The following is a 23761-nucleotide window of genomic DNA, read 5'->3' as shown; positions in this document are numbered from 1 at the left end:
TTGGAATCCATTTGCTTCAGCCTTCCAGCTTTTCCACGGGCCTTTGCTTCTTTCTTTGCTCGTCTTTGTGCCCATTCTGTTCATCCTCCTATGGATTTCCTGACCCCGTGGGCTTTGAGCCCCATCCCTGTCCAGGCCCCAGTCTCCTGGTCTGGAAAATGGAGGCACTTGCTGTCAGCTCCCTCAAATCCCTCAAAACAAAGGCAGATCCCTCTGATGACCACGTTTCTGTAAACGGCCAGTAGTTCTTCCTCCTAAATCTGTTCACTCGTGCCTTTCTCTTAAAAGCCCAGTTTTCTGTTCTTCCAACTTGTCACCAGCATCTTCCAGCAGTTGAGTCAATTCGTAGAGTCTTTTCACACAGAAATTGAGCCCCCCTTTTTTTTTTCCAGCCATCGTTTATATTGAATTTAAAGATACGGTTTTTTTGGTTTTGGTTGTTTTTTGGTTTTTGGTTTTTTTTGAAAGTTGCTCATTGGTTACTGTCTAAATCCTCCTCTTCCCCCGTTCTTCTTCCTTTTGATATTTAAAATTGTTGCTTGATAAGTGAGAACTCATTCTCGTTTTTTCTTCCTAATCACTGAGCGATTTCATCTTCAAGACAGCATTGTGTTTCGGATACTTTTTGTTCACACCCTTGGCTGGCTTTATTCCCTTCCTTGCCATAAATGTTGGCCTTACAAAGTGAAGCAAACCCTTTCACTTGTTGCAGTCTTCATTTCCATATTCTCTCTCTGCCCCAGGGTCCATATTCCCATAGGAAGAGGTGTCCGCTTTCGGAAGTTTGGGGAGGATTCTGACCTAAGATATCCCCTTCCGGGAGCTTCTAGTCCTTTCTCCTGGTGCAGAAGAATGTAAATGTCCACCATTACTTCTTTTTTTTTTTTTTAAGATTTTATTTGTTTAATTTGCCAGAGACACAGTGAGAGAGGGAACACAAGCAGGGGGAGTGGGAGAGGGAGAAGCAGGCTTCCCGCGGAGCAGGGAGCCCGATGCGGGGCTTGATCCCGGGGCCCTGGGACCACGACCTGAGCCGAAGGCAGACACCCAACGACTGAGCCACCCAGGCGTCCCCACAATTACTTCTGTGAAGTAGGACTGTGTGCTGTCAGTTGCCACGGATCCCTTATTCCTGACTGTCCAACTCTTGGTCGCTGAATTTGCACTTTCTGCCCAGATCCTCAGTGACCTTCTCGTGTCTTGACACCATTTTCTTTCCCTTTGGTTTCGTGTGTTGTTGTCAAATGTTCCCACCACGAGAGACTATGGGTAAGAGTCTAGAATTTAGGTTCTTCTCTTGAGTTGTTTGCCTTGATGATTATGACTGTTTTTGTGCCTTAAAATGCATTACGGTGTCACATTGGTGTCACCTTCCAATGTGATGGACTGCATTCCCTTTCCGGGGATTCTAGCCTGTCCTTAGGGGGAAAGGCCCAGTAGGTGCACCCAGTCCTGAGGCTGAGCCTAAACATAGTTAGTAGCTCTGGGAGATTTGGTGATGGGCCGCTTTAGCTAAAATCATCGTGAAAGGTCAGGTGTGCTGGTGGTGGTGGTCTTCTGTCAAACCCCAGAAAAAGAACATTTCATTGAACGGGATCCAGATTTTTAAAATCTAGAGGCTTTGTATTCGACCACTGACATAACTTTGGAAGTTTCTCAAAGGGAGGGGGAAGACCCAAGAATTTTCTCTCTCCCTTTGGGCACAGAAGAGCTGTACAAGGTGCGTGTTAAAAATGACAACTTAGCAGCCCCATCTGCTTTTCCTCACGTGGATGCAGGAAAGCTCTGGAACATAAACCTTTGGATTTTCTCAGTCCCTCAGCTTCCTGCCTCACTTTCTTTGCAATTTCCTAGGAAAAAATGTCAGCTGAAATATGCCGCTGCTGCTGCCGCCTGGTTTTTCAGGCTGAAGTGTGCTGGGGGACTCTATGGTTTTGGAGAACGGCCCAGGTTTTTACTTTCCCCGTGTAGACACATCCTTAAATGTCTCCGGTGTGACCGTAAATGCTTCTGGCAGAGGCAGGCTCTTCTCTGTTTGCATGAGGCAGTGAACGCGCAGTAGGCACCTGAGGTGTCAGACTCCATTCCGGGCAGTCTCCAGGGTTCACGTGTATCTCTGGCATGGGCTTCTGCGGTTCCCGGTGCCGTTAGGTCTGCGGGGATCTGCGTGCGTCTGCATGCATGCGCGGGTCTGGCCAAAGGAGAACAGGCTTAGTCGGTGCTTTTGTGGGTGCGGTGTTGCCCGAAGTTGGCCTGATGGTTTTTTCCTGGATTAGGTTTGGAAAGTGTCAGCCTTTGTTTGTGCTTTATTTTTATGAATCAGCTTGTTTTACCAGCTGTGCCTCTAAGTGGCTGATGATCATGCAAAATGCAGCTCATGGACAGGCCGTGGTGCTGCTGTCCACGAGTGGGAGTGGATGCCTATTTCTGCATGCACCCAGTGCTTCCCAGGGACAAGGCTGACTTCTTAATAGGCTCCAGACCCTTCGGACACTGGCCGTAAGACTGAGGCCACACACAGGCTGGGAATTCCAGCCCCTCGTTTGTTCTAGCCTGTGACTTAGACTCCTGGAGTCTACGGCTTTATTTTTCTGGGTTGGGTGCTGTTTTGATGGCCAGCCACAAAATGCTCACCTGTTTCTCTGATTTCAGTTTGCTTTTTTTTGCATATCCTCGCCCCACACAGTCCACTATTCCCTTGGGCGATGTCACCTCCTGTCTCCCCAGTGTTGTAAAGGCCTTGGGTCTGTACAGCCTCCCCTCCACCTTTCGTTCCATGCTGTCATTCCTGTATAGATTGCATCCCTCAGCAGCAGACCGTCCTGTTACGAGAGCCATCCCGCAAGGTCTCACTTAGACCCATTAGGTTCTAATCACCGCCATCTAATATCACTTCTGGTACATCCTGTTCATTTCCCATACACCTTCATTTGTATATAGATGCTTAAGTACACTTACAGGCTTTGCTCGACTCTTTTCACCCATGTGTTCCCAACATTTTCCAATTAAAAATAAATAGGGTCTTTTTTTTTTTTTTTGCATGAAGCATAAGCTCTCTCCCTGACACGCCAAGTCAGTTTCAATGCAGAAGGATGATACCAGTCTTTTTAATGGAAACTGTAAATTTTTTTTTATTTACACTCTTTCTATCACTCATGTGTGTTTATCTGTCCTGTCTTCTCCCCTCCAAACATGGAAGCCTGGCAGTGTTTATTTCCAGCAGAGTGTTACTGAAAGACAGATGCTTGTAGGGACTGCTTAGGCCTCACACCTGGAATGTTAAAAAGCTTTCAGGCAGATCTGTTTGGGCAGAAAATGTCCTTTTCTGTAGAGGAGCGGGACTCGGAGAGAGATGGGACCCCATCAAAGAGGCTTCTCTTCCTCATCCCATGTGGGCATGAACCCCCAATTCTGACCATATTTCCAGACACCTTAGATGATGCCTCCAAATCCACGAAATGCTCTGTTGTACTGAGCAAACATTTGAGGCCCCTTCTTCCTCCATCAAGGCTGTCTTTCTACTAACCTTGGCTTTTCTCACCTTTACCCATCAGATACTCTGTTGTTAAGACTCTGTGACTTACTCTGTCCCCTCCTCCATGCGTTAGCGGCAGCATATTGAGTTAGAATCATTATTTTCCTCCACTACTTTGTTTTTACCAGAGGGGGAAATAAAACACCCTTCTTGGTTTCAAGGGCCTTCTATTTTGCATGCCTCTTCTTTCCAGAACATTCCAGTTTGGTGTGAGGTTAAACTGTGCAAAATACTGTTTGAAAGAAAGGAGCAAAAGAGAAAGGAACTTGTCAAAATGCATTTGTTAGATCACGTTTTAAATGAAGTACAATTGAAGGTAGTTTTTGTCCAAAGAAAGGAAAAACCCCTGCAAATCCGCTGAGCTCCCAGAGAGCGCGCCTCCTTTGTCGTCGCCCTGACATTGAAGTGTAATTTTTCATGGTTATTTGGACTGGAAAATGGGGGGGGGGGACGGGGAGAGATGGGTCTGCGATTATTTCCCATAAATGACAACACAATCACATCACGCTCCGCTACAAACATGCTCGGGGAATTTGCCTTTTTACATTTCATGTGTGAGAGCAGAGCAGCAGTCGTGGCTCTGTGGAAATCCGAGGGAGCTAATCCCTGCTGGATTCAGGCTCCTTCGGAGTTCTGGGACAGAGCTGGGTTTCTTGTTCGGTGTGGATTCCGACACCGTCTCAGGGTTGGGTTTGTGTTGTACACACTGGAACTCACATCTTTCGGTTATTTAAAGAGAGAGAGAGAGCGAGCACGCACGCCAACTCTTCCTGTGAACAGCCACCAGGCGAGTCAGCGGACATATTTAGTTCCCTGTGCTTTGTCACCGCACATTTGCTTTCATCCTTTCTGCATTTCTGCAGGGGGCAGCCCAGGTGCTTTTGCTAAGAACACAGATAAATGGAACTTGTTGCAATCCTGGCTCTAGGCGGTTCCTCCCTTTCTCTCCTCCCCTGACCCCCACCCACCCCTGTAATTTTAGCGCTGTTTTGACAGACTGTTGAGATGGACCAAGCGGCCTTGCCCAGGAGACGGAAGATGGCAGGGCCCGTCCCTCCCCGCACAACAAGAGCAGTTTGCAGCGGGCGCTCGGGCGCTCCGTGCTGTCCGCTCGGGAGGGCAGCCCCGGGAGGGGATGTTTTCTCCGGGAGACCTCCACAGGCCGTGGCCACTTTGGACCCATAAGATGCTCCCTCCCGTCGATGCGCAAGGCAGAGGTGACGATAAGTACAAAGCAAAGGGAGAGACTCCCCCACCAGGCTCGTGTTCTTGTCGAGGCCGACCTGGCTTCACCCAGCAGGGGCTGCGCACGCAGGCTGCCGCACGCCCAGCCTTCCCAGGCTCCCTCCTGCCACACGATCCCCATTTTTCTTGTTTCTATAAACAGTGGCACGATCTTCAAATATACAAAAGCATAAATGGTCTCTATTCTCCAATTATTCATTTTAATAATACCCGGAGTTGCCTTCGGCGTGTTGATTCTTGAAGCCTGGTGCCAAAAGGCAGGGTCGCCGGGGTGGGGGCCGGGAAACGAGGTCAGGGTGGAGGCAGCGAGGAGGCCGAGGTCCTTCAGTGCTGCGTTTTCCTTCAGAGCTTTTCCCAAAGGCCCCCTGCGAGGGCTGGCAGGCCTCCACCACCTCTTCAGGCTCTGTCCAGAACCTCCAGGCACTGTGGCCCCAGGTGTATTTGGTAAATGAACACCTAGTGGTCAGAAGATGTCTTGTGGTAAAATGATCCCTTAAAGGATCCGAGTGCACGAGAGCTCATCCCTAGAGGAAGGAAGTGTGTCTCCAGCCAAGCGCGTCCCTCACTTCCTCTCCTGCTCCCCGCCCCCTTTTCCCTTGGAGGACTGAAATCCACGTGTAGAAACATCACCTTCGACAAGGCGGTTTTGTTTGAAACAACTGGTTAGCACCTTGGCCACATTATTTTTTGAGAGGTGACCAGGGTGGGGAAATTCCCTGCCACGGCACCGGGCCCGACCCCCCCCCCCCCACCCCCCGGACGGTTTTCCCCAGCTGGTAGAGAGGGGGCCTTGGCTGGCTGGCCCGGCCTGGCATGGAGCTTAGGTTGGTAAGAAAATGGACAGGACTGAAGACCGGGGCCACCTGGAGGGGAGGCCTCCCTCTGCCTCCCCCGGGCTCTGTTCCGTAGATCCCGTGCAAGAGAGGGACTTCGGAAGGACCTGGGCTAGCAGGAGTGCAGGGGGCCAGCCTGCCTGTCCTCCCTGTCTGTCCTCATGTCTGTTGGGAGAGAAATGGTGTCTTATCCTGAGAAGGCGGGAGAGTATTACACTTCTGATGAATTAAATGAGTGCTCCAGGCTTGCAGCCTTGGAGCCCCTTCCTGCTTCACGCCCCTCACACACACACCCCACCCCCTCATTCTTTGCCCCTTTAAGGTTTCCTGTGTACACTGGGATAGTTGTATTTCAGAATGTTCCCCTGGCCAGCGTCAGTTTGGATTCCTGGACCGTTCATCCTGTGATTTGGCATTTCCCTCAATTAATCTCTACCCTGTTAAGATGTAGAAAGTAGAATGGACCAGTTTTGCCTGAAGTTAAAGTAATATTCATGTGATTACCCACAAGGAACTTTCAAGGGAGATTTTAAGTTTCCCGTTCCGTGTGTCGGCATGAAAACATGCAGTCACCTTCACCAAGATGCTAAGTGTAAAGTGTCTTAAGAGAACGCTACGCATTTGTGGTAAGCCAAGCCACCTTCATTTAAGGGAAAATTTCTGGGACTGCGGTATTGTCGACCAGAAAACCTAATTGCTCGAAGCTATGTCTCATGTAGTCTCCGGCCATATGGCCAGGGCTGGCAAGAGACACCACTGGAGTAAAACCCTGGAGTAAATGTTTGAGAGAGTGTGTTTGGGGATGTTGTAGAATGGATTATCGCATCCTGGATCTGGAGGTTACTCTGCAGTTAGGAAGAAGCCCAGGGCACACGGAGAGTCCCCCACCGGTCAGACCTGTGGTCATCATTCAGTGAAATCATACTTGCCAAAGTGTCAGGGCTGGGGAACGGCATAGTTAGTCACAAGCATCGCTACCATTTACCTCTTCCTCCCTGGCTTGAAGAGGGGAGACAAGACTAGGGTTGAAGAGCTGGGAGCAACAGGGCTATCTGTCTGTCAGCATTGTCCATCATATCCTGTTACAAGTTTCTGTTATAGCAGAATTTTAACACACTGGATCTTAGTAGAAGCAAGTGGTCTAGGCCTTAAGAGTCATCTTTTGTACGGTGGGAAATGATTTGACCTGTATTTGCAAAAATAAAGCATGCATATTCCATAGAAGAGGCACAGCCGTGAGAGATTTCCTATGGATAACCAAAGGCCAGCGGGATTGGGCACACTGGAGTGTTCCGCCCTTGTTTTCCAGTTGTGCCAACCAACGTTTCAGAAGGACAGCAGGTTGGCCACAGTGTCCTACCCTAAGTCTATGGCCACAGAGTGTAGTGCCTGCACGGGACTTAGAGGGGCAGGAAGACAGGACACAATCATGGAGTCCCACCCGCTACCCACCAAGACACCCCGCGTAGGGGGCCGCCACCTCCCGTGATACTCCTGATGGGCCTGATGTTGCAGGCCTTTCTCACTTGCTGCTGTGGTTGTCCTTGGTTAATTAGGCTGAAAATGGGGAACGGAAAAGCTTTAACCCTATCTTCAAAGTAGGCTGATTGGTTATTTTGTTTTCAAAGAAGAGGTCCTATATACAATTAAAACTTGTTTCTGGTAAACCTCATTCCAGGAAAGATGAGCTTTTAACAAAAGGCTTTTGACAGCTGCAGGCTATTTCATTTTTTTTAATGCCGAATGAAAAATCAATACATTTTTCTGGGTTATACATATTCAGAACAGGCCTGATATTTCCATTATAATGGAAAGTGGGTGTCTGTGCACATCTCGCCTGTCAGAGCCGCACCACCGCATTTTCCAAGCCACTGCTAAATATTTCAAACCCGATTTGATTGTGGTTCATGACAGCTAATGTTTCTCAGTTCTTGAGCCTGCCGACAGGCGAACGCACTTTATTCCCCCCCCCAAATACGGCTCACCCCAAAGAAAAAGGAAAAAACAATTTCGTTCTTCAGGGATCCCGGATCGTTGTATTATTTAAGTAACACGATCGCCCGAGAGCCTTGGGTACAGACACCCTGATTCTTAGGAGAATTTCCAAATTTCTGTCACATCGAGGCACTCCAGGGGCTTTGTTGGGCTTGAGGGAAGGTTCGAATCGATCTCCGTCCTCCTGTGAAGAGTTGGGAACGGAGGGCCTCGTCTCCAGTCGTTGACTGACTCCCCTTCCTTCGAGTCCAAGAGCAGTTTGTGAAGGACACCCTGTGGGTGTGGCCCTCGGCCCCAGGTACCCCAGGTACGGGGTGAGCAGGATTGTGTTTCTGGCACCCCACCCGGCACGTTTTCTTGGGTAACGCATTGGGGAGATGTGTGTGGTGGCGGTGAGCGCCGACTTGACCATGACGCCACCTCCGTTCTCGCCTCTGCCCGGGGCTCCTCTCACACACCAGTTTCCAGGTTGTTCATGAAATGGTCGCACATCACCACGGGGCTGCCAGTTGGCACGCACACCTCCTTCGGGAGCCGATCTACCACACGTTGGGGAATCATGCAGTCACCTTCGCCAACATGCTAAGTGTAAGGTATGTTCAGAGAGCAGTTTGCGTTTGTGGTGAGCAAAACCACCCCGAGTGAAGGGAAATTTTCTGCAGCCATGGTATCATCACCTCAAAAACCTAAGGTGCCCCAGGAACCCTTCCCTTTGAAATCCTTGCACCTGGGGGCCGTGTGCTCAGCCAGGAGACAGGCGTGAGCAGGCTGGGTTTGGCCTGAGTGCTAGTAAGTGCTGTCTGGGAGAAGCCGTTGTGAAAAGGAGGCAGGGATGGAAATCGATTTTTTTTAAAGACCTGTGGCCACTGTTTTATGTGGAGGTTGAAGGCAGAAGGGATACCAGGAAGACCTCACAGTCATTCAAGATTTGCTTCTGGTTCCCTAGCCCTTTAACGTGAAAATACATTCAAATAGGAGGGGTGCCCTCGTTTGAGGGCCCCCTTGGGATGTACCCATCAAAGTTGGCTTCTGCTGTAGAGGTTGTGGAGGCAGCTTCTCTGGAGTCTTCTAAAAAGCAGACATTCTTACCTGGCTTGTGCTGGGCCTGCTGCCCCCTGCCAGGAACAGGCAGGGCGTAAGGAGCTGAGATGACCTCCTCACATCGGCCCGGGCTTTGCCCTTGAGAAAACATGCCTGGTGTGTTCTGCTTGGTTCTGAAATAGTACTAAACTCCTGGGGAATAGATGGTTTTGATTTGTCCGTTTCAGTCTTCAAAGTGGCACAGCGACTGCTGTGTGTCTTAGGGAAGGGAAACAACTTCGCCAACTGAGGGAAAGACAGGATTTTCCAGATAAAACCAGATCATTGATCCGTCAAGTCTTCACTGGTTCCCACCATCTGTCAGTAGCTGATATTATTTAGGGGGGAAAACAATCGACTTCCGTAATGACCCCGGCCAGTTGCCACTGACTTCACGGGTGGAAAATGCAATCTGTGATCTGGGGGAAACTGCCCTCCCCCACTCCTTGTTCGAACGGCACGTGGGTGTCAGATATACATCCCTAAGGGGAGCAAGGGCTAGATAACCAGCCCCAGGAGCTCAGACTGTGTGGACGCTGTTGCTCCCCGGGTCCCCACATTGTGTTCCCATGCAGGGACACCAGACCCTTCCTTGGGGGCCCGAGGCCTGGGTCTTAGTGAGTGGGGGTTTCTTTAGGCTTTGGAGACCCATTAAACATGGGCCGCCTGCAAAGCACTGTGGGTCTGAGCCATCCAGACAAATTCATAGTTTGTATCTCTGTTTTTTCATCATTTCTCTACCTTTATTGGTATTCAGGGCTCACAGTTTTCTGGTTACTGTCAGCCTGGGCTTTCATCCATTTTAAAGAGCTATTTTTCCTCTTGCTGTTGATGATGATGGTATAAAGACAGATGGTGTAACTGCTTATGAATGTCCTATTTTATTTCCCCGGGACCAGACAGTTCACTTGAAGACGTGTATTATTTCCACATGCTCAGGTTGGGCGGCCCAGACAGTGTCTGCTTCCGCAGCGTGCTGCCCTTCCAGGCCTCGCCATGCAGAGGGCGACACCTCTAGGTCATAGATGGAACTGCAGGGAAGTGCCTGCCCGGCTGAAGGAGACCCGGTTTTTAGTTGGGGGTGAGGACTCTGATCCCCTTGTGAAGGAAGCTGTCCAGGAGTTTCCTGATTGTTCCTTCTCCCACCAAGCATATAACAGCCTTTTAGTGAGTGAGTGACAAATGATAACATTAAACCTGGGAACTGAAAAAGAAGAGGATTTGATATTTAAATCGTAAAAATAAAGAAGAAAAGCGGGTGGGGGGGTGAGAAACACCACAAGTTCCTGAATTCACCTCTGTCCTCCATCCTCTCTTTGGAACTCCTCAGCTGCCTTCACTGTTCTGCTTGTAGTAGGGCAGGGAGGGAATGAGGGCTCCAAGAATATTCACAAAGCACTGTGCGGTTTTCCTTGCTCCTCATATCCACGATGTACTTATTCTTCACACTCTGTATCTTCTGAATAAGATTTGTTTGGAAAGGCTCAGAGAACTGGGGTCACTGCCAGAGTGACTGTGAGTTCTCAGCTCTGCAGCCCACGTGATGTGGAGGAGAGCGGTGCTGGCCTTGGGGGTGGCCTCCCAGGGGGTCAGTCCTTTCCCTCCTCTGCAGGGCAGCACCCCAGACACTGTTCACAGCAGGGTCTTGTCTGTTTTGTACGTGACAGACTCTCTCCATCTAAGGGGACCGTGTGTGTGTGTGTGTGTGTGAGAGAGAGAGAGAGAGAGAGAGAGAGAGGTGGAGCCATTCATCCATCTCTGCATAATCAAATTTGATTAATACCTACACCACTACAGATAGTTTGTGTCGCAGCATGTACGGGGGCAAAGGATTATATTTTAAGGGCCCTCATTTTTTCGGGTAGGCCCAATTTAATATTGATTGACTGAATTCTGGTATCACCATTCAAAGATGAATTTTATAATTACAGTGTTGAACAGTTTTATCAAAAGTGTAAAAAATGTGCATTGAACATCCTGGACATAATGAAGACTGTGCCTACATCATACTGTGTAACTCACATGTTATTCTCGACTAACATTTGTATATAACATTTTTTCTCTACTCAATGATGTATGGTGTTCATATGGCACCGTATATCAGATTGACCTTAAACCATGGTTGCCTGATTTTTCTCAGAACTGAGGATGGGTATGGGGAGACTTGCTGTTAACTTTACTGTGCAGTGAGACAAAAGGGAGATACAGAGATCAGAAGTGGGGTTCCTTCCTTCCCTCTTACTTGGAGGTGAAAATAAGCATGCTCTTATTTTATCTGTGTTCCCCATGACTGCCTCATAAATCCCCTGTTGGAGGGAATGAAGAATGTTCCCCGACCCCAAGTTCAGTTTTCCAGTCTTTGGACTGCCATTGTCTTTTTGGGAAGAATTAGGAAAATCGGACTCTTAAGTAGATACTTTCTTCCTCAAGAGTTTTGTAAACCCTCTGAGGTCATTTTATTCTGAACTCCTTTTACTTCTTTTGTGTGTTGAAATTTAGAAGCTATTTTCTGCAGGGTTGGGGAGGGTAACACCTTGAAACATTGAAAGGTAGGATAGTGGATCCAGAGACCTAGGGTGACATTGGTCAGAGCCCGGAATCTAATACCTGGTCCCCACGCATCCGGGCTGGTTCCAGCCTCGGGTGATGGACGTGCGCAGCCAGGTTCTCATCCCAGGAAGGTGTACTCTTCAAAGTCTGCGAATAATGTCATCATTAACCCACCTCGGTTAGCCTCCCTTATTCATTCATTTAACCCATCCTTAATGAGCGTTTTGGATAATGATCCAGAGTGCAAGGGGAGCAGAAGAGAAATGTCTCACCTCCTTTCCCTCAGCATCGATAGGGCATCTTAGCCTCTTCCTTCCCACATGGGCAGGTGGAGTTTTATTGCAGGAGTAGCCTCATGTTGGAAATGACCATTCTTTGTCTTCACCCAAAGCATTATATGTTGAGGTGGAGAGAATTTCCATGGCTAGTTTTAAACCAGTGATGGGTAAAGAATGGACTGACTTCAAAAGGAAAATACATGATTCTCTTGCACATTTTTTTTCCCTTTCTCTACAAATCTAGCTTCTCGCCACTGACGCCTGGCAGGCCTACAGATGTTGTTTGTACAGATGTTGTTTGTTTTCTAGAACTCTTCACATTAATGAAATCCTATCACTAATATTCTGTGATCCTTCAGACTGTGAGTGACTGTTAAAAACCAAACAAACAGAAAACCAACAACACCTCCCGCCGCGGTCTGGCACATGCACCCGCACTGCAAGGCCTCTGAAGGGTCAGCGACAGGGTCTGGTGTGATTCAAATCCAGGACGCGCTGGGGTTGGGGCTAGGCAAGAGACGACATGTGGCTCCTTTCTTGCATTTTCAAGTGCAAAAGACTTGTATGCAACTTCAGGAATTTAGATGGAGTTATTTCTTCAACAGGACTGGCTTTCCAATATTAAAAGCTCAAATGAGGCATTCAGAATCCATCTGGAGATACGTAATATCCACAAGTCTAAAACGAGTCAGTCTCCTACCAGTGAGTGGGGACGGGAAGGCCCCGCTGCTTACCTAGACCTCGGCACAGCCGAAGTACAGTCAGCCTTTTGGGGGCTACGGTGAAGACACGAGGGACAATCACTGGCATCTCTGTGTTGTGCTCTGTAATTCTTTGGAGTAGGAGCCGAGAGTCCTTCATCTTCTGTCCACTTTTGATCCTTGACATTCTGTTTTCCTTCTCTTTCAGAAGAAGCCATTGAAGATGTTGAAGGGCCCAGTGACGCGGCTGCTGATCCAGAGGAGCTTGCTAAAGACCAGGAGAGTGGAGGCGAGAAGGACCAGAGCAAGTGGACAGGTAGTGTGTGTGTGTATGTGTGTGCGTGTGTGTGTGTGTGGCTCCCGAGCCCCCGACATTTCTCCCCTGGAAGCGTGAGGCCAACAAGTCAGGGAGAAGATGCATCCTTCATCTCCCCCGAAAAACTGTCGGTTCTGTGCAGCGGGAGAAGGATATGGGTTTTGCTTTTTTGAGTGGTCTGCTTCATTCTCCTCCTCTTAGGTTATATTAAAGAATTTCTGAAGTGTTTCCTAAATGGCCCCCAGACCAGCTTGTTTATGGAGCATCCAGGTGTCTGGCCCTATGCCAGGGGCTTCTGTGTTGGTGAGGTCACGTTTCTTCCATGGCTCCTCCCTGGCGTGCATCGCCCTTGATGTGAGTCTTCCTCCGTTGAAGGTCCAGTCATCTAGGCCCTTCCCCCTGAGGCCCAGTGGAGGGGTTTGCCCTGTACACCTTGACTGGGGTCACCCCTGGATCTCCAAGCCGTCAGCAGTGAAGGGGGGGCTTTGTTCTGCACATCGTGTCTCCTACCTTGCCTCCAGGGTGAGCGCCCACACCCTGAAGTGCACCCAAAATCGGGCAGGCAGTGAAGCCAGGCAGAAGGACGTGTTACCGAAATCAGAAGAAGCAGAAGTCAGGGAAGGAAGTGCTCTTTCTGGAAAACTTGGTGTTGTGAGAAGGGCAACAGGCATCTCTTGTGATGATAGGATCGCTATATTGGAGGAAAGAAGAGCTGAGCCTGAGAGGAAATGTTTAGGCCTTGTGGAGGAGAGGAGCAAAGTTGTTTCTGAGAAGACTTCTCAGGACAGATAAGTCTCCCAGAAACCACCACAGTTATTAGAGGAAATGATATGACAAGCAACAGAAATTATTTTATTTGGTCAACCTAATTCTTACTGCCTTCCATTATTAATACTGTAATACTTTGTGTTTTTTCGAGAAAATATTTACCTTCTGGAGTCTGTATTGGTTGGGCCTTTGTTACTTTTCCAGGCACGACTGTTCTTAAATCATGTTCAGTGTTGGCCTTCACTATTTAAACAAGATACAGAATCTTGGAGAGAGGCCAGGAGAGAGCAATGAAAATCACTGAAGGCTGAGAAATATTGCCTCTGAAAAGAGGCTGAAGAAATTGGGGCTATTCAGTCTGTAAAAGAGAAATTCAAGAGGCAGCTTAACAGCTTCCAAATTTCAGGAGGGCTGGGGCGGAGTAGGCCCTGTTCAGTGTTTCCTGGGACACAGAGACAGAGTGTCACGGCAGTTGAGCGAACGAAACCGTCCCCTTTGGAACTGTGGTGGCCAGAGGCCCGCGCTTGAGAGACACTGAGGGATGGGGCCGAGCACCCCGGGAAGGGTTGCAAGGGCGGGCCAGGAGGTAGGGCACAGATGTCTCTCCTCAGAGGCCTTCTGCACCGGGGAGGATCACCGACCGAGACCCGGCTTTCTGCTGTACACAGACTTTGCAGACAGCGGTGACCTGGGGAAGAGGTTTTCACGCACACTGTCGGAAGGCCGAGTAACCTTCCAGGCCATCTGTCCTTCGTTTTCACAGTTTGTGAACCTGTGGCTTCACCTTTCTGTGCCTCCGTTTCTCACCTGAGATGGGGATTAAAAGTAGTACCTACTTTCAGAGGATCGCTGTGAGGATTATTTGAATATGGGAATCCTAGAACAGTGCCTGGCATATAGGAAGCTCTGCCTTAGGGAGGTTTTTGTTGTTTTAATAATTTGGTTAAATAAGATGAGGAAAACTAGTAGCAGTTTCTCTTCGGGTCCTTTCCTGTGAAGGTGAAACTGTCGCCAGGCAGCTTGTGGCTTTGAGGAATTTCGAGAAGCGGAGGGAGAACAGCACGTAAGAGCTTACTGCATCATGTCGACAGTCTGTGTGGGCGGTGCCTGCATTCTGCGTGCTGAGGACACTGAGTCAGTGACACGACATGACTGCCATTTGCGAAATTCCTCCTGTGCCAGGCAACCGGGAGCGCCGTAAAAATGAGCGTCTCTCATAAAGCCCCGCATTCTCATTCGTTTGTTCACTCATTCGTTCGTTCAAGCAGCAGACTACTTTATGTCCAGAAGACAGAGGAGAGAGAGAGCGAGACCGTGGACGAGTAACTCAGAGGTGCCCCTTAGTCGGATAGTAGTAAAGAGAGAAGGGGAAGTTCTTTGCTGACTCCTGCAAATGATCCTCTTTTGACCCGAAGCATAATTTCGTCTATGTTGTCTGAGTGTGTAATGACAGGCTTTATTAAGGCACTTGAGCCGATTTGATCTTGGAATCGATAACAGGTGGCAGCAACCTCTTCGCGGCTTTCTTTGGGATCCTTACTATTTTATATAAAAAAAAAATCTGCGTTTGTTCCATTTATGCCCTAAATTGAGCTGTTCCTTTCTGATTAAATGTGATGGGGAGTGCTTCCTCCCAGCAAATAAATAAATAGTGATTTCACAATTTGTACCGTTGATTAGTGGCCGCTCACGGTGCGGATTAATAATATTTCAAATGAGCCTGGATAATTGGCATTTTCTCGGCTATTGATTATGTAGTTTGGGGTTTGTGCAGGAATGGATAATCTTTACTAAAAATTTTTAGTCATTTATTTTTATGTTGGAAGAGAACCTGGTGTCCATTTCGGTGTCCATTGGCCACCGTCTTTGGGCTTCCTTTATGGAGGTGTCAGGTGTTTGACCTCAAGTGGCAGTGGGGCAGGCAAGATGGTGCTTTGAATCCCAGCAGCATCCATCCCACGGTCCGGGGCTGGGTCGCTCCCACGTGCAGGGCACTGGGCAGGGTTCCACTGATCCCACGTTCCATGAGATGACAGTAGGGACTGTCACTCTGGGAACGGAGCACTCCCCCGGGCTTTCAGGAAGAGCTGTAGTCCTCAGAACAGCGTTGCTGTAGATCAGTGCCATCCCATGGAGCTTCCTGGGCTGATGAAGATGTTCCGCCCTGTGCAGTATAGTAGGGACTACTAGCCGTGGTGGCTCTTAAACCCTTCAAGCATGGCTGGTACTACTGAGGAACCGAATTTTCAATTGTATTTCATTGTAATGAATTGAAATGTGGCTCTTTAAATCTGGACAGCGCAGCTCTAGATACTCAGAAGGAGCAACACTACCCTTGAAAGGGTGCCTCCCAGCTGCTCTAACTGGGTGCCAGGCACCATTCTAGTGCGCCACACCTGTGCTTCCCAGCAGGCGTGCCAGGAACGGCTCACAGGTGCACAGGGACTGATCTGTACAGCCCTTGAGTTGGCCCAGGAGGCGGGGGGCGGGGTGGGTGGCCAGGGGAAGGGGGGCTGCTGAAGCCGGGGTCCGTTGCAGTTTCATCTGCCTGTACTCACTTGCCACTGTTTTCTGTGTGCGCCGCGATATGAAAGAGAGTTGGGAATCTCTGCTTTACCCACGTTATTTCATTGGGTTCCTACCCCTCACTCTGTGAGGCAGGTGCTGTAAGTGACCCCCCCCCCCCCCCCCCCCCCCCCCCCCCCCCCCCGCAGAGAAGCAAACTGAGCCCGGGACGGCTGAGCTCGTGCAGGTTGCCAAAAAGGCATGCAGCGAGGTTCAGGTTTGTTGAGGAGCCCTGCTGCTTAGGACGGAGCCTGAGCTTGTACCGGTACAGTGTCCCACTTCTCCAGGAATGCGATTTTTCAGCAGAGTCATTAGATCTTTCTTTCACCTCTGTTCTAAGTGTGGCGAGTAGCATTCTCCCAAAGTGGTACAGCAGTGACAGGAGCATGACAGCCAGTGAGATGGTCCACCGTGAGTTTACCTCGTAGTAGGTCCACGTTTTGCTCAGTCTGAAAGCAGGTCGGTGAAGCAGACCACTCAGCAGATGGCCTTGGCCTCCCAAAGCCTCGGACATCTCATCTGTAAAACATGGATGGATGACACCTGCCACCACACACTGGGTTCCATGATGAGGGCTCTTGAGGGCTCCATGATGGCACGTGGTGGCCCTTGATAAACCCTTCAGCCATCCCACCTCTTCGGGGTGAGTGTGATGCACTCTTGTGGGCCAACGGAGGGTGCAGGAGGGTTCTTTGAAGCTCAGTCTCTTTCCTAATGCACAGCAATTTCCACCGTCCAACTTTGTGGTTTTCTCTTTTGAAACATGAAAACGATCCCTCGTTCTCTTTTAGCTGTGTGGATTTAAAAGTGTGTGTTCTAGATTGAAGAGGCCCCAGTGTCGGCAACTGAACAATAATTAATGCAGTGATTATCCAATCAACTGTTAATTGCTATAAATTAAGTGATATACAATTAATGTGATGCTTTATCACCAATAATTAGGGGAAAAAATTGAACTCTTGGCAAAGAATCATAGCAAGATGGTTATTTAAATCCTGTAGCCGCCATGGTTTCCAGCCACAGAGCACTAAACTGGGTCTAGTTAAGCTAATTTGAGACAAGATGACCAGGGGGTGTTGGTGCTTGAAAACACAAAGATGGGCCCATAGCCCAACTGAAAATACCAACATGATAATGCTTCCAAAATCCTTAATTGACGTCTCTATCTGTATTTTTGGAAAATTTTGAGTTAGAATTGTAGTTTGAGTGTTGTTTTTCTAGGAGAATGGCCTGAAGGGATTTTATTTTAATTTTTTTTTTTCTTAAATTCATGATGCTCACCTAACACAGAGCAATTAGTGCAGTGGAGTGTCCCTGATTTGAATCTATGGAAGATTGCTATTAAAAGGCGGTATTAATGGGCCGGCAAGGTCTGGGCGACTGTGAGGGGAAAAGTGTGTTTATGGGGTATGGTGCTGGCAGGCATGATTTCAATCGGGTTTGACATGTTTAACATAAATGTATAGTGTACGGCTCTTGCTGCATATGAATAATTCCTACAGACCCATAGCCTTTCTAATTACTGAGGTTGAAAAAAAGCAGGTCAGGCACATCCTGGTGGAAATCTATTACCAGCCCTCCCCCTAGTCTCCCTGTTGTTTACAGCTTTGTGTAAATAGGGATTTCATTGTATGGGGACTAGTGCCTGAAGTGTGATCTGTGACAGAGAATGGAAAGGGGATGAAAAAATACCCCCCCCTTTTTTTTCCTCCAAATTGAGTCCATTAAGACAAAAGACTGTATGCGGAGAGGGAGCATTCTGGGTCTCGAGAAGCATTGGCCTGCTTAGGAGTCTGAAGCCCCCGGCTCGAGGCCTCGTTCTGCTGACCAGACAAGCTCCACAACCTCAGGTCTCCGGTCCTCAGTTTCAAAATCTGTAGAATGGCAGGTTTGGACTAAACAGTTCTGGGATTCCTTAAAAAATAGAATTTGGGGAGGAATACCTGTACAGGAGCATCTTGGGGAATAATAATTTCTAAAGTTGGAATGCTGGTAACTTGCCAGGATTCCCCTAGTCTCCCACCAGGTGAGATGGCATGGGTCAGGAGCCTGCATCGAGAGTTCAGAGAGGCCCCTTCAGCTTTTTTCATGAGGGCGGGACAGTCCAAGGCCGCCTTTCTTGGCGCGGTATCAGAGCTCCACATGCTCTCTCACCTGGTCCTGTGTTGTCAGAGCTCCGTGTGATGAGGACATCAGGGGAGGAGCTCCTGGAGATTGGTGTGGGCGCCTTTGAGTGGCTCCCCATCCCAGCTCTGTTTTTGGCTGAAAACCAGGCTGTTTAGTGCTACCACCATACCTCTTCAGAAATCATTTCAGCCTGAGTCTCTGTCCTTCTGGCGTTTGGTTCCATTTTTCTACCTCACCCAAAAGTAAATATGTCTTTGCAGTAGGGTGTGTATGAGGGAATGCTGGGAGCCTGGCTCACATGGCTCCTTTGTGGTTCGCATTCCTGCCAACGGAAACCATTTTTGGTTTTACGTTTCACACACGGATGGGAATTGTGCAGCACTGTGGGCTTTTCCAGAGTCCTCCGTTCCCCTCCCCCACCTCCACTCCCACCCTCCTTTTTTTCCAGGTCTCTTTCAATATAACTTGGCTGCTCAAAGTGACTGCAGGCAGAATTCTGCCTCACAATTGGAAACAAACCATTCGAACTATTTTTATGTTGGGAAGCAAAAATAGATATAGGGTGTGGTGTATATCTGGACTCGCCTGAATTCCAGTAATTCAGAGGTCTTGGCTTTGAGAATTTATATTGTAAATTGTAAGAGAGGGAAAGGGACCACATCAATGGAGCCAATATTTTTGCATGCAGTAACAAAATGAGCGGAGATAATCTAAGGCAGATACGGCATACGCAAAAAAGTAAGGAACTCACTTTCTAGAAGGGACACCATATGTAATCACATAACTGTGGTACCGTGTGATGAGAGTTGTCATCAAGGTGTAGATAAAGGGCAGTGGAAATGTAGATTAAGGAGCATGTCATTTTTCATCACTCTAGAAAATACCTTATAGATTTGCATATTACTCAGGCAGAGGGGCCATGTGAATCTTGCTTTGTTTCAGTTTGAGCTTTTGTGCTGATGGGGGAAGCACCTCTGTTATTAGAATCATGATCATGATTTAAAAAACAACAACAACAAAAACACCATAGTGCCTTCCTCAGGGGTTAGCTGAGCATTTTCATTAGGCTCTCGCATTCTTCCTGGCCCAACACTCTTTCTATTTTGCAGACGAGAGAAGTACGACACATAGATGGTGAACACCTGGGTGCAAGATTGGTGCTCAAACCCCAATTGGCCTTGTGGATCCGGGATATATTCCCCACATCATAAAGCTAAAGAACACATAACATGGTAGCTTTCTCTTATTATGTGAAGATTGGAAGAGGAGACTTGAAAATCCCGTTTCTCTAGTTGTCAGACAGGATTGTGAGCTCTTTATGATCTGAACTTTGTGTCATTCACTTGTTTTTGTTTGTTTGCTTAGTAAGACTTTCCCTTTTTAGAGCAGTTTTGAGTTTACAATAGAACTGACAGGGAGGTACAGAGATTTCCCATATACTCTCTGCCCTTACACATACATACATAGCTTCCCCCCATAATCAACACTCACCAGAATGGAACTTTTTTTTTTTTTAACAGGTGATGAACCGTTGACACATCAGAAATTACCCAAAGTCCATAGTTTATCTTAGGATTCACTCTTCGTGCTGTACATGCTGTGGGTTTGAACAAAAGCATACTGACATATATCCATCATTATATCCCATTATGTGTTTCCACTGCCCTAAACATCTTCTGTGTCCTGCCTCTTCACTTCTCCCCAACATGGCATCCATTCATTTCTTTAATCTCCAGCACTTAGCAAGTGCTTGATACTGTTTGAGTGTTTCATTAACAACTGGTTTGGTGAAATACCGTGACTATAAACATTTTCAAGTCCAAGTCATTCTACTTTGTGCTTTTTAGACATCAAACCTGTGGGTTAGTAGGATTGCTCCATGTTAATATGTAGAAACGGCAAATGTAGGGTATCTCTGCTTCTTTAAAAACCAGGCCTCTCACGGACCTGTATTATTTCCCAGAGATGTTTCTAAAAATGAAACCATAGCAAGCAGCGTTTGAGCTCTTGCCCTGTGCCGGACGCTGTGGTAGGCTTTGTATGCCTGATCTCTCGGCAGCCTCACAGAAACCCTGTGAGTAGACACTGCGATCCCGCTGACAGATGAGGAAACTGAGAGCTCATTGTATCACGTCAAATGCTCGAGGTCACCCAGCCAGGTTGGGAACCAACGTGTGGTCAGCGCTGCAAACTGCTGTGCTTCGTTACCTAGCAAGGGGGAACCGAGGCCTTTGTATAAAGGGACCTCGGTCGTAGGAAAACAGCATGTGGGAAACATCCATTCTGGAGGAGTCCCTGAAGTTGCGCCAGAGCCACCTCCCCAGCCCTTCAGAGTGCTCTGAGCCAACTGCACGTGGGACCCAGTGGGTACGGAGAAAGCAGGGATGCAAATGTGCGTGGGGTCCTCCTCTGTCTGTACTGTGCAGAAGACCAAGACGAGACCTTTCCAGTCTTCTTGGCCCTTTAAACCCACACGGGAAAGTGGAGAATCGTTGGCATTTTTCCACCCTTGAAGAGGCCTGAGTGATGATTTCTTTCTTCCCCAAGTACAGATTCTCACACCGTCCTGCTGAACCTGAACTAGAAAAAAACAAACAAACAAACCAAAAGACAAAAAACAACCCTGAGCAGATCATGGGGGTAGTTGATTTGAAAGGAGGCTGAGAAGTTCAGTTCAGAGCTCTTGGTGTCTGTCAGTATGCTGGACCTGGATTTTATGTGTTCGTGTTCACAAGTTCACTTTCATTCTCAAAATTTAGTAAGTATTTTAGAAAGATAGGTTTGGAATGGAGAAGAAACTGGAAGAGTATTGTTTTATTCCAGTCTCTGGGAATCTGTGTTGTGCTGGGGCTCAGAGACCCTAACTAACCTAATTAATGTTTGATTTGATGGGGACTGGATGAACCTCTGTAAATTAACTTTGGCCTAGTCTCTGAACGACCCACAATTGCCCCCTTGTTTTGACCTACATCTTACACCTCTGGACTTTTTCTTCTGTCAGTGCAAGGGTCTCTGAGGTCCTTGCCACTCTGGTTTTCTCCAAATCCCTGGTCTTCACAATCCTGTAATTAAGCCAGGGGGCAGACTGATCGTGCAGCCCCTCCTATACCCCAGACCGTGGCCCTCCGTTCTCAAGGACACTGTGACCACCGTTGCAGATGGCATCTCTGCACAGCGCAGGAGGCCAGGATACTTTGGGGGAACTGACAAGGGGCCGGAAGCGGGCACCTCAAAGTGAGGAGTCAGGGCTTGACCCTTGGGGTCCCTAGCCCCCGGCACACAAGCCAGGCTCATGGTGGCAGCCCAGTGTCTAGAAGTTATTAAATAACCTGACAGCCACTGTTGGTCTAAAAGGGGGTAGCTGGTGGCTCTGTTTTGTAAAGGTGGTTCCTTCTCAAACCTGATACACAGGGAACAAGGTATCTCCCAACCGAATTGTGCGATGGCCTTTTGGGAGCTCAAATCAGTACAGTTAAGCAGCCTTATGCATATTTCAGCAAGGAATTAATGTAACAGATTGATGCCTCTGATGTGGGGCTTAGCACTGTTTTCTCCCCAAAGATGCAAAGCAAGGGCAGCAGCCAGCAGTCGGCACGGGCCCGCCATTCCACCCTGAGGCTGCTTACTGGGAAAGCAGAGGCTGTGACCCTCCTTTCCCAGACTGCTGACTTGTACGCGCAGGGGCTAGTGTGGACCTCTGCATCCCTCTCAGGGCTGAGGCAAAGGGGACCTTGGGTTGGTGAGGCCTGCGGATGCCAACACCAGGCAAGCCAGCACTGGAAAGATGCTTCCTCCTTCTGCAAAGTGGGAAGAGCCCACAAGCGTCTGCCCTTTTCACAGAGGTTCTCCAGGACTCATAGGAAGAACAAGACTTCATACGCAAGGCGGTCTGTCATTATTTTGGATTATACTACCGGCAGAGCATATGGAGGTTATTCCTCTGAATTTTTGGCTTTGAAAATGTGTCTACATTTGTTTTAGAGCAGGCAGGTTCCCTGAGGGACAGCCATATTTAGTCTTTAACCTTTGGCCCGAGGGGGGAAAACATCTAGCTTTGAGAGCAGGCCTGGCCTTCTTCCATGAGCACAGAGGATGAGAGTGTCTTGTCAGCAGCAGTCATTTGGAAGTGGATTTAATTCTGGGCCCCACCAATTACAGAAAGCACCGACTCTGATGGCAGTTCTCAAAGTAAGGTCCGTGAGGCATCAGCATCACTCAGGAACTCCCTAGAAATGCAAATCCTCTGAATCAGACCTATTATGGGGGGTGTGGCCCGCTATCTGTGTTTTGACAAGTCCTCCCAGGAATTTCTGACTCACACTTGAGTCTGAGAGCCTTGGGGCTGTGATCTCGTGACATGCATGAGGTTTCGAGAACTATTTCTCATTTAACTGAACGGCAGGTCCTGAGCCCCTGCTGGGTGCAGTAGGTACCGAGCTTTCCCGAAAGGCAGAAGTGCCTAGAAGAGGCCCAAAGCCTGAGTCTTGGCAGATACCATCTCAGATAGCAGGATTGGAAGTGAGAGAGAAGTTTGGTCAGAGACACAGGGTCACAAAGAAGAGTGATTGAAGGCCTAGAAATCTTTGCCAGAACACTGGCTACGGGAAACACGAGGGAGGGGGACACAGGGCCTCTGTGTACTGTCCATGCAACCTCCTGTGAATCTGTAATTCTTTCCAGATAAAAAGCAAAAAGAAAATCATTAAAATAATAACAACAGCAGCAATAATAATAGCAACAGCAGTACCTAAGATCTTCTGCATTTCCAAACTGTTGGCCTATCTAGTTCACATCTGACTTGGAAGAGAAAAATAATTAGCGGTTCCCCGAGTACAAGTTACACCCATCTGTAGTATTATTACTCAGATTTTCTCTGAACCCTTTATAGAAACAGAAAGACACGTCTGATAAGTTGATGATACCATTTGTCTTACTCTCCCCATCTAGTCCTATTCTTGTACCTCTTGAGTAGGTGGTTGTACTTCTCTAAAATGCTTTCCAGGGACATACACAAGCAGCGTAGCTTGCAGTTACAGAGAATGAGACTGTGTCTGAATAGAAGGTTCTTAACCCCACTGGGCTGGAGTTTGAGATGTATCCCACATCTCTGGGCAGGGAAGGGAGAGGAGCCCCACGGCACGGAGACCACCGCCCTGGGTGTGTGTAACCAGTGCATGCCTCCGATTCCTCTTTGAAACATCTTTAAGTGCTTGGAGGCAGAATGAGACCATGCATGTTTAAAGACCAAGTTGGCAGCAAAGCAAATCCTTTAGAGGAACTGCCGTTCTCTGTATTAGGGGAGGAAGAGAATTTAGCCAGATCTCTGGCCACTGATCAAGTGCAGTAGTTCCATAGGAGATGGGAGTATGAAATCCTAGCCTGTCCTCTGGGGAAGGAATTGCAAGCAAATGCCCAGAGCAGCTCCACTTTCAGTGACAGTATAAAGATCACAAAGTCCAAAAGCACAGATTAGCCTGTGATAACATTGCATTTTTGTTGTCTAGAGGAAGTCCGAGCCTCATGAGAAGCTGAAGGAGAAGAGCTATGGAAAGAGCACACTGTACCTTTCATTTCGTTGTAAATATGAGCTGAAATGACCATTTTCAGATCTAGTGAAGCTTCTGAGTCTAGTGTGCTGGGAGTAGTTATCCCAACTCAAACACTGATACAGAGTTGTGTTAATTTTTTTTCCCCCTAGTCAGTGGAGATAGAGGAAAGATTGCTGTAAATTCCTGGGGTAGGTGGCAAGCTGGTTTACGGAACACAAG

General features: G+C 48.2%; 1 protein-coding gene across 6 annotated transcripts in view; it reads left to right on the top strand.

Annotated features, from left to right (window-relative positions):
* Positions 1–23761, top strand: part of ZFHX3 (zinc finger homeobox 3) — a 244097-nt gene that overhangs the window by 185770 nt on the left and 34566 nt on the right. For all 6 annotated transcript variants that reach the window (XR_012374614.1, XM_073880062.1, XM_073880064.1 and 3 more), the window contains one exon: positions 12426–12533. Coding sequence is in view for 5 of the 6 variants with exons in the window: in XM_073880062.1 (XP_073736163.1) it covers positions 12426–12533 (108 nt within the window). In the remaining variant the exon portion in view is untranslated. The remainder of the gene's footprint in view (positions 1–12425; positions 12534–23761) is intronic.

Source organism: Callorhinus ursinus, unplaced genomic scaffold, assembly GCF_003265705.2.
Source record: "Callorhinus ursinus isolate GAN/ISIS: 27379988/994484 unplaced genomic scaffold, GSC_fseal_2.0 scaffold37, whole genome shotgun sequence".
In the NCBI taxonomy this organism is placed as follows: Eukaryota; Metazoa; Chordata; class Mammalia; order Carnivora; family Otariidae; genus Callorhinus; species Callorhinus ursinus.
The sequence above is the reverse complement of the archived record's forward strand: the minus strand, read 5'-3'. Positions and strand labels throughout refer to the sequence as shown.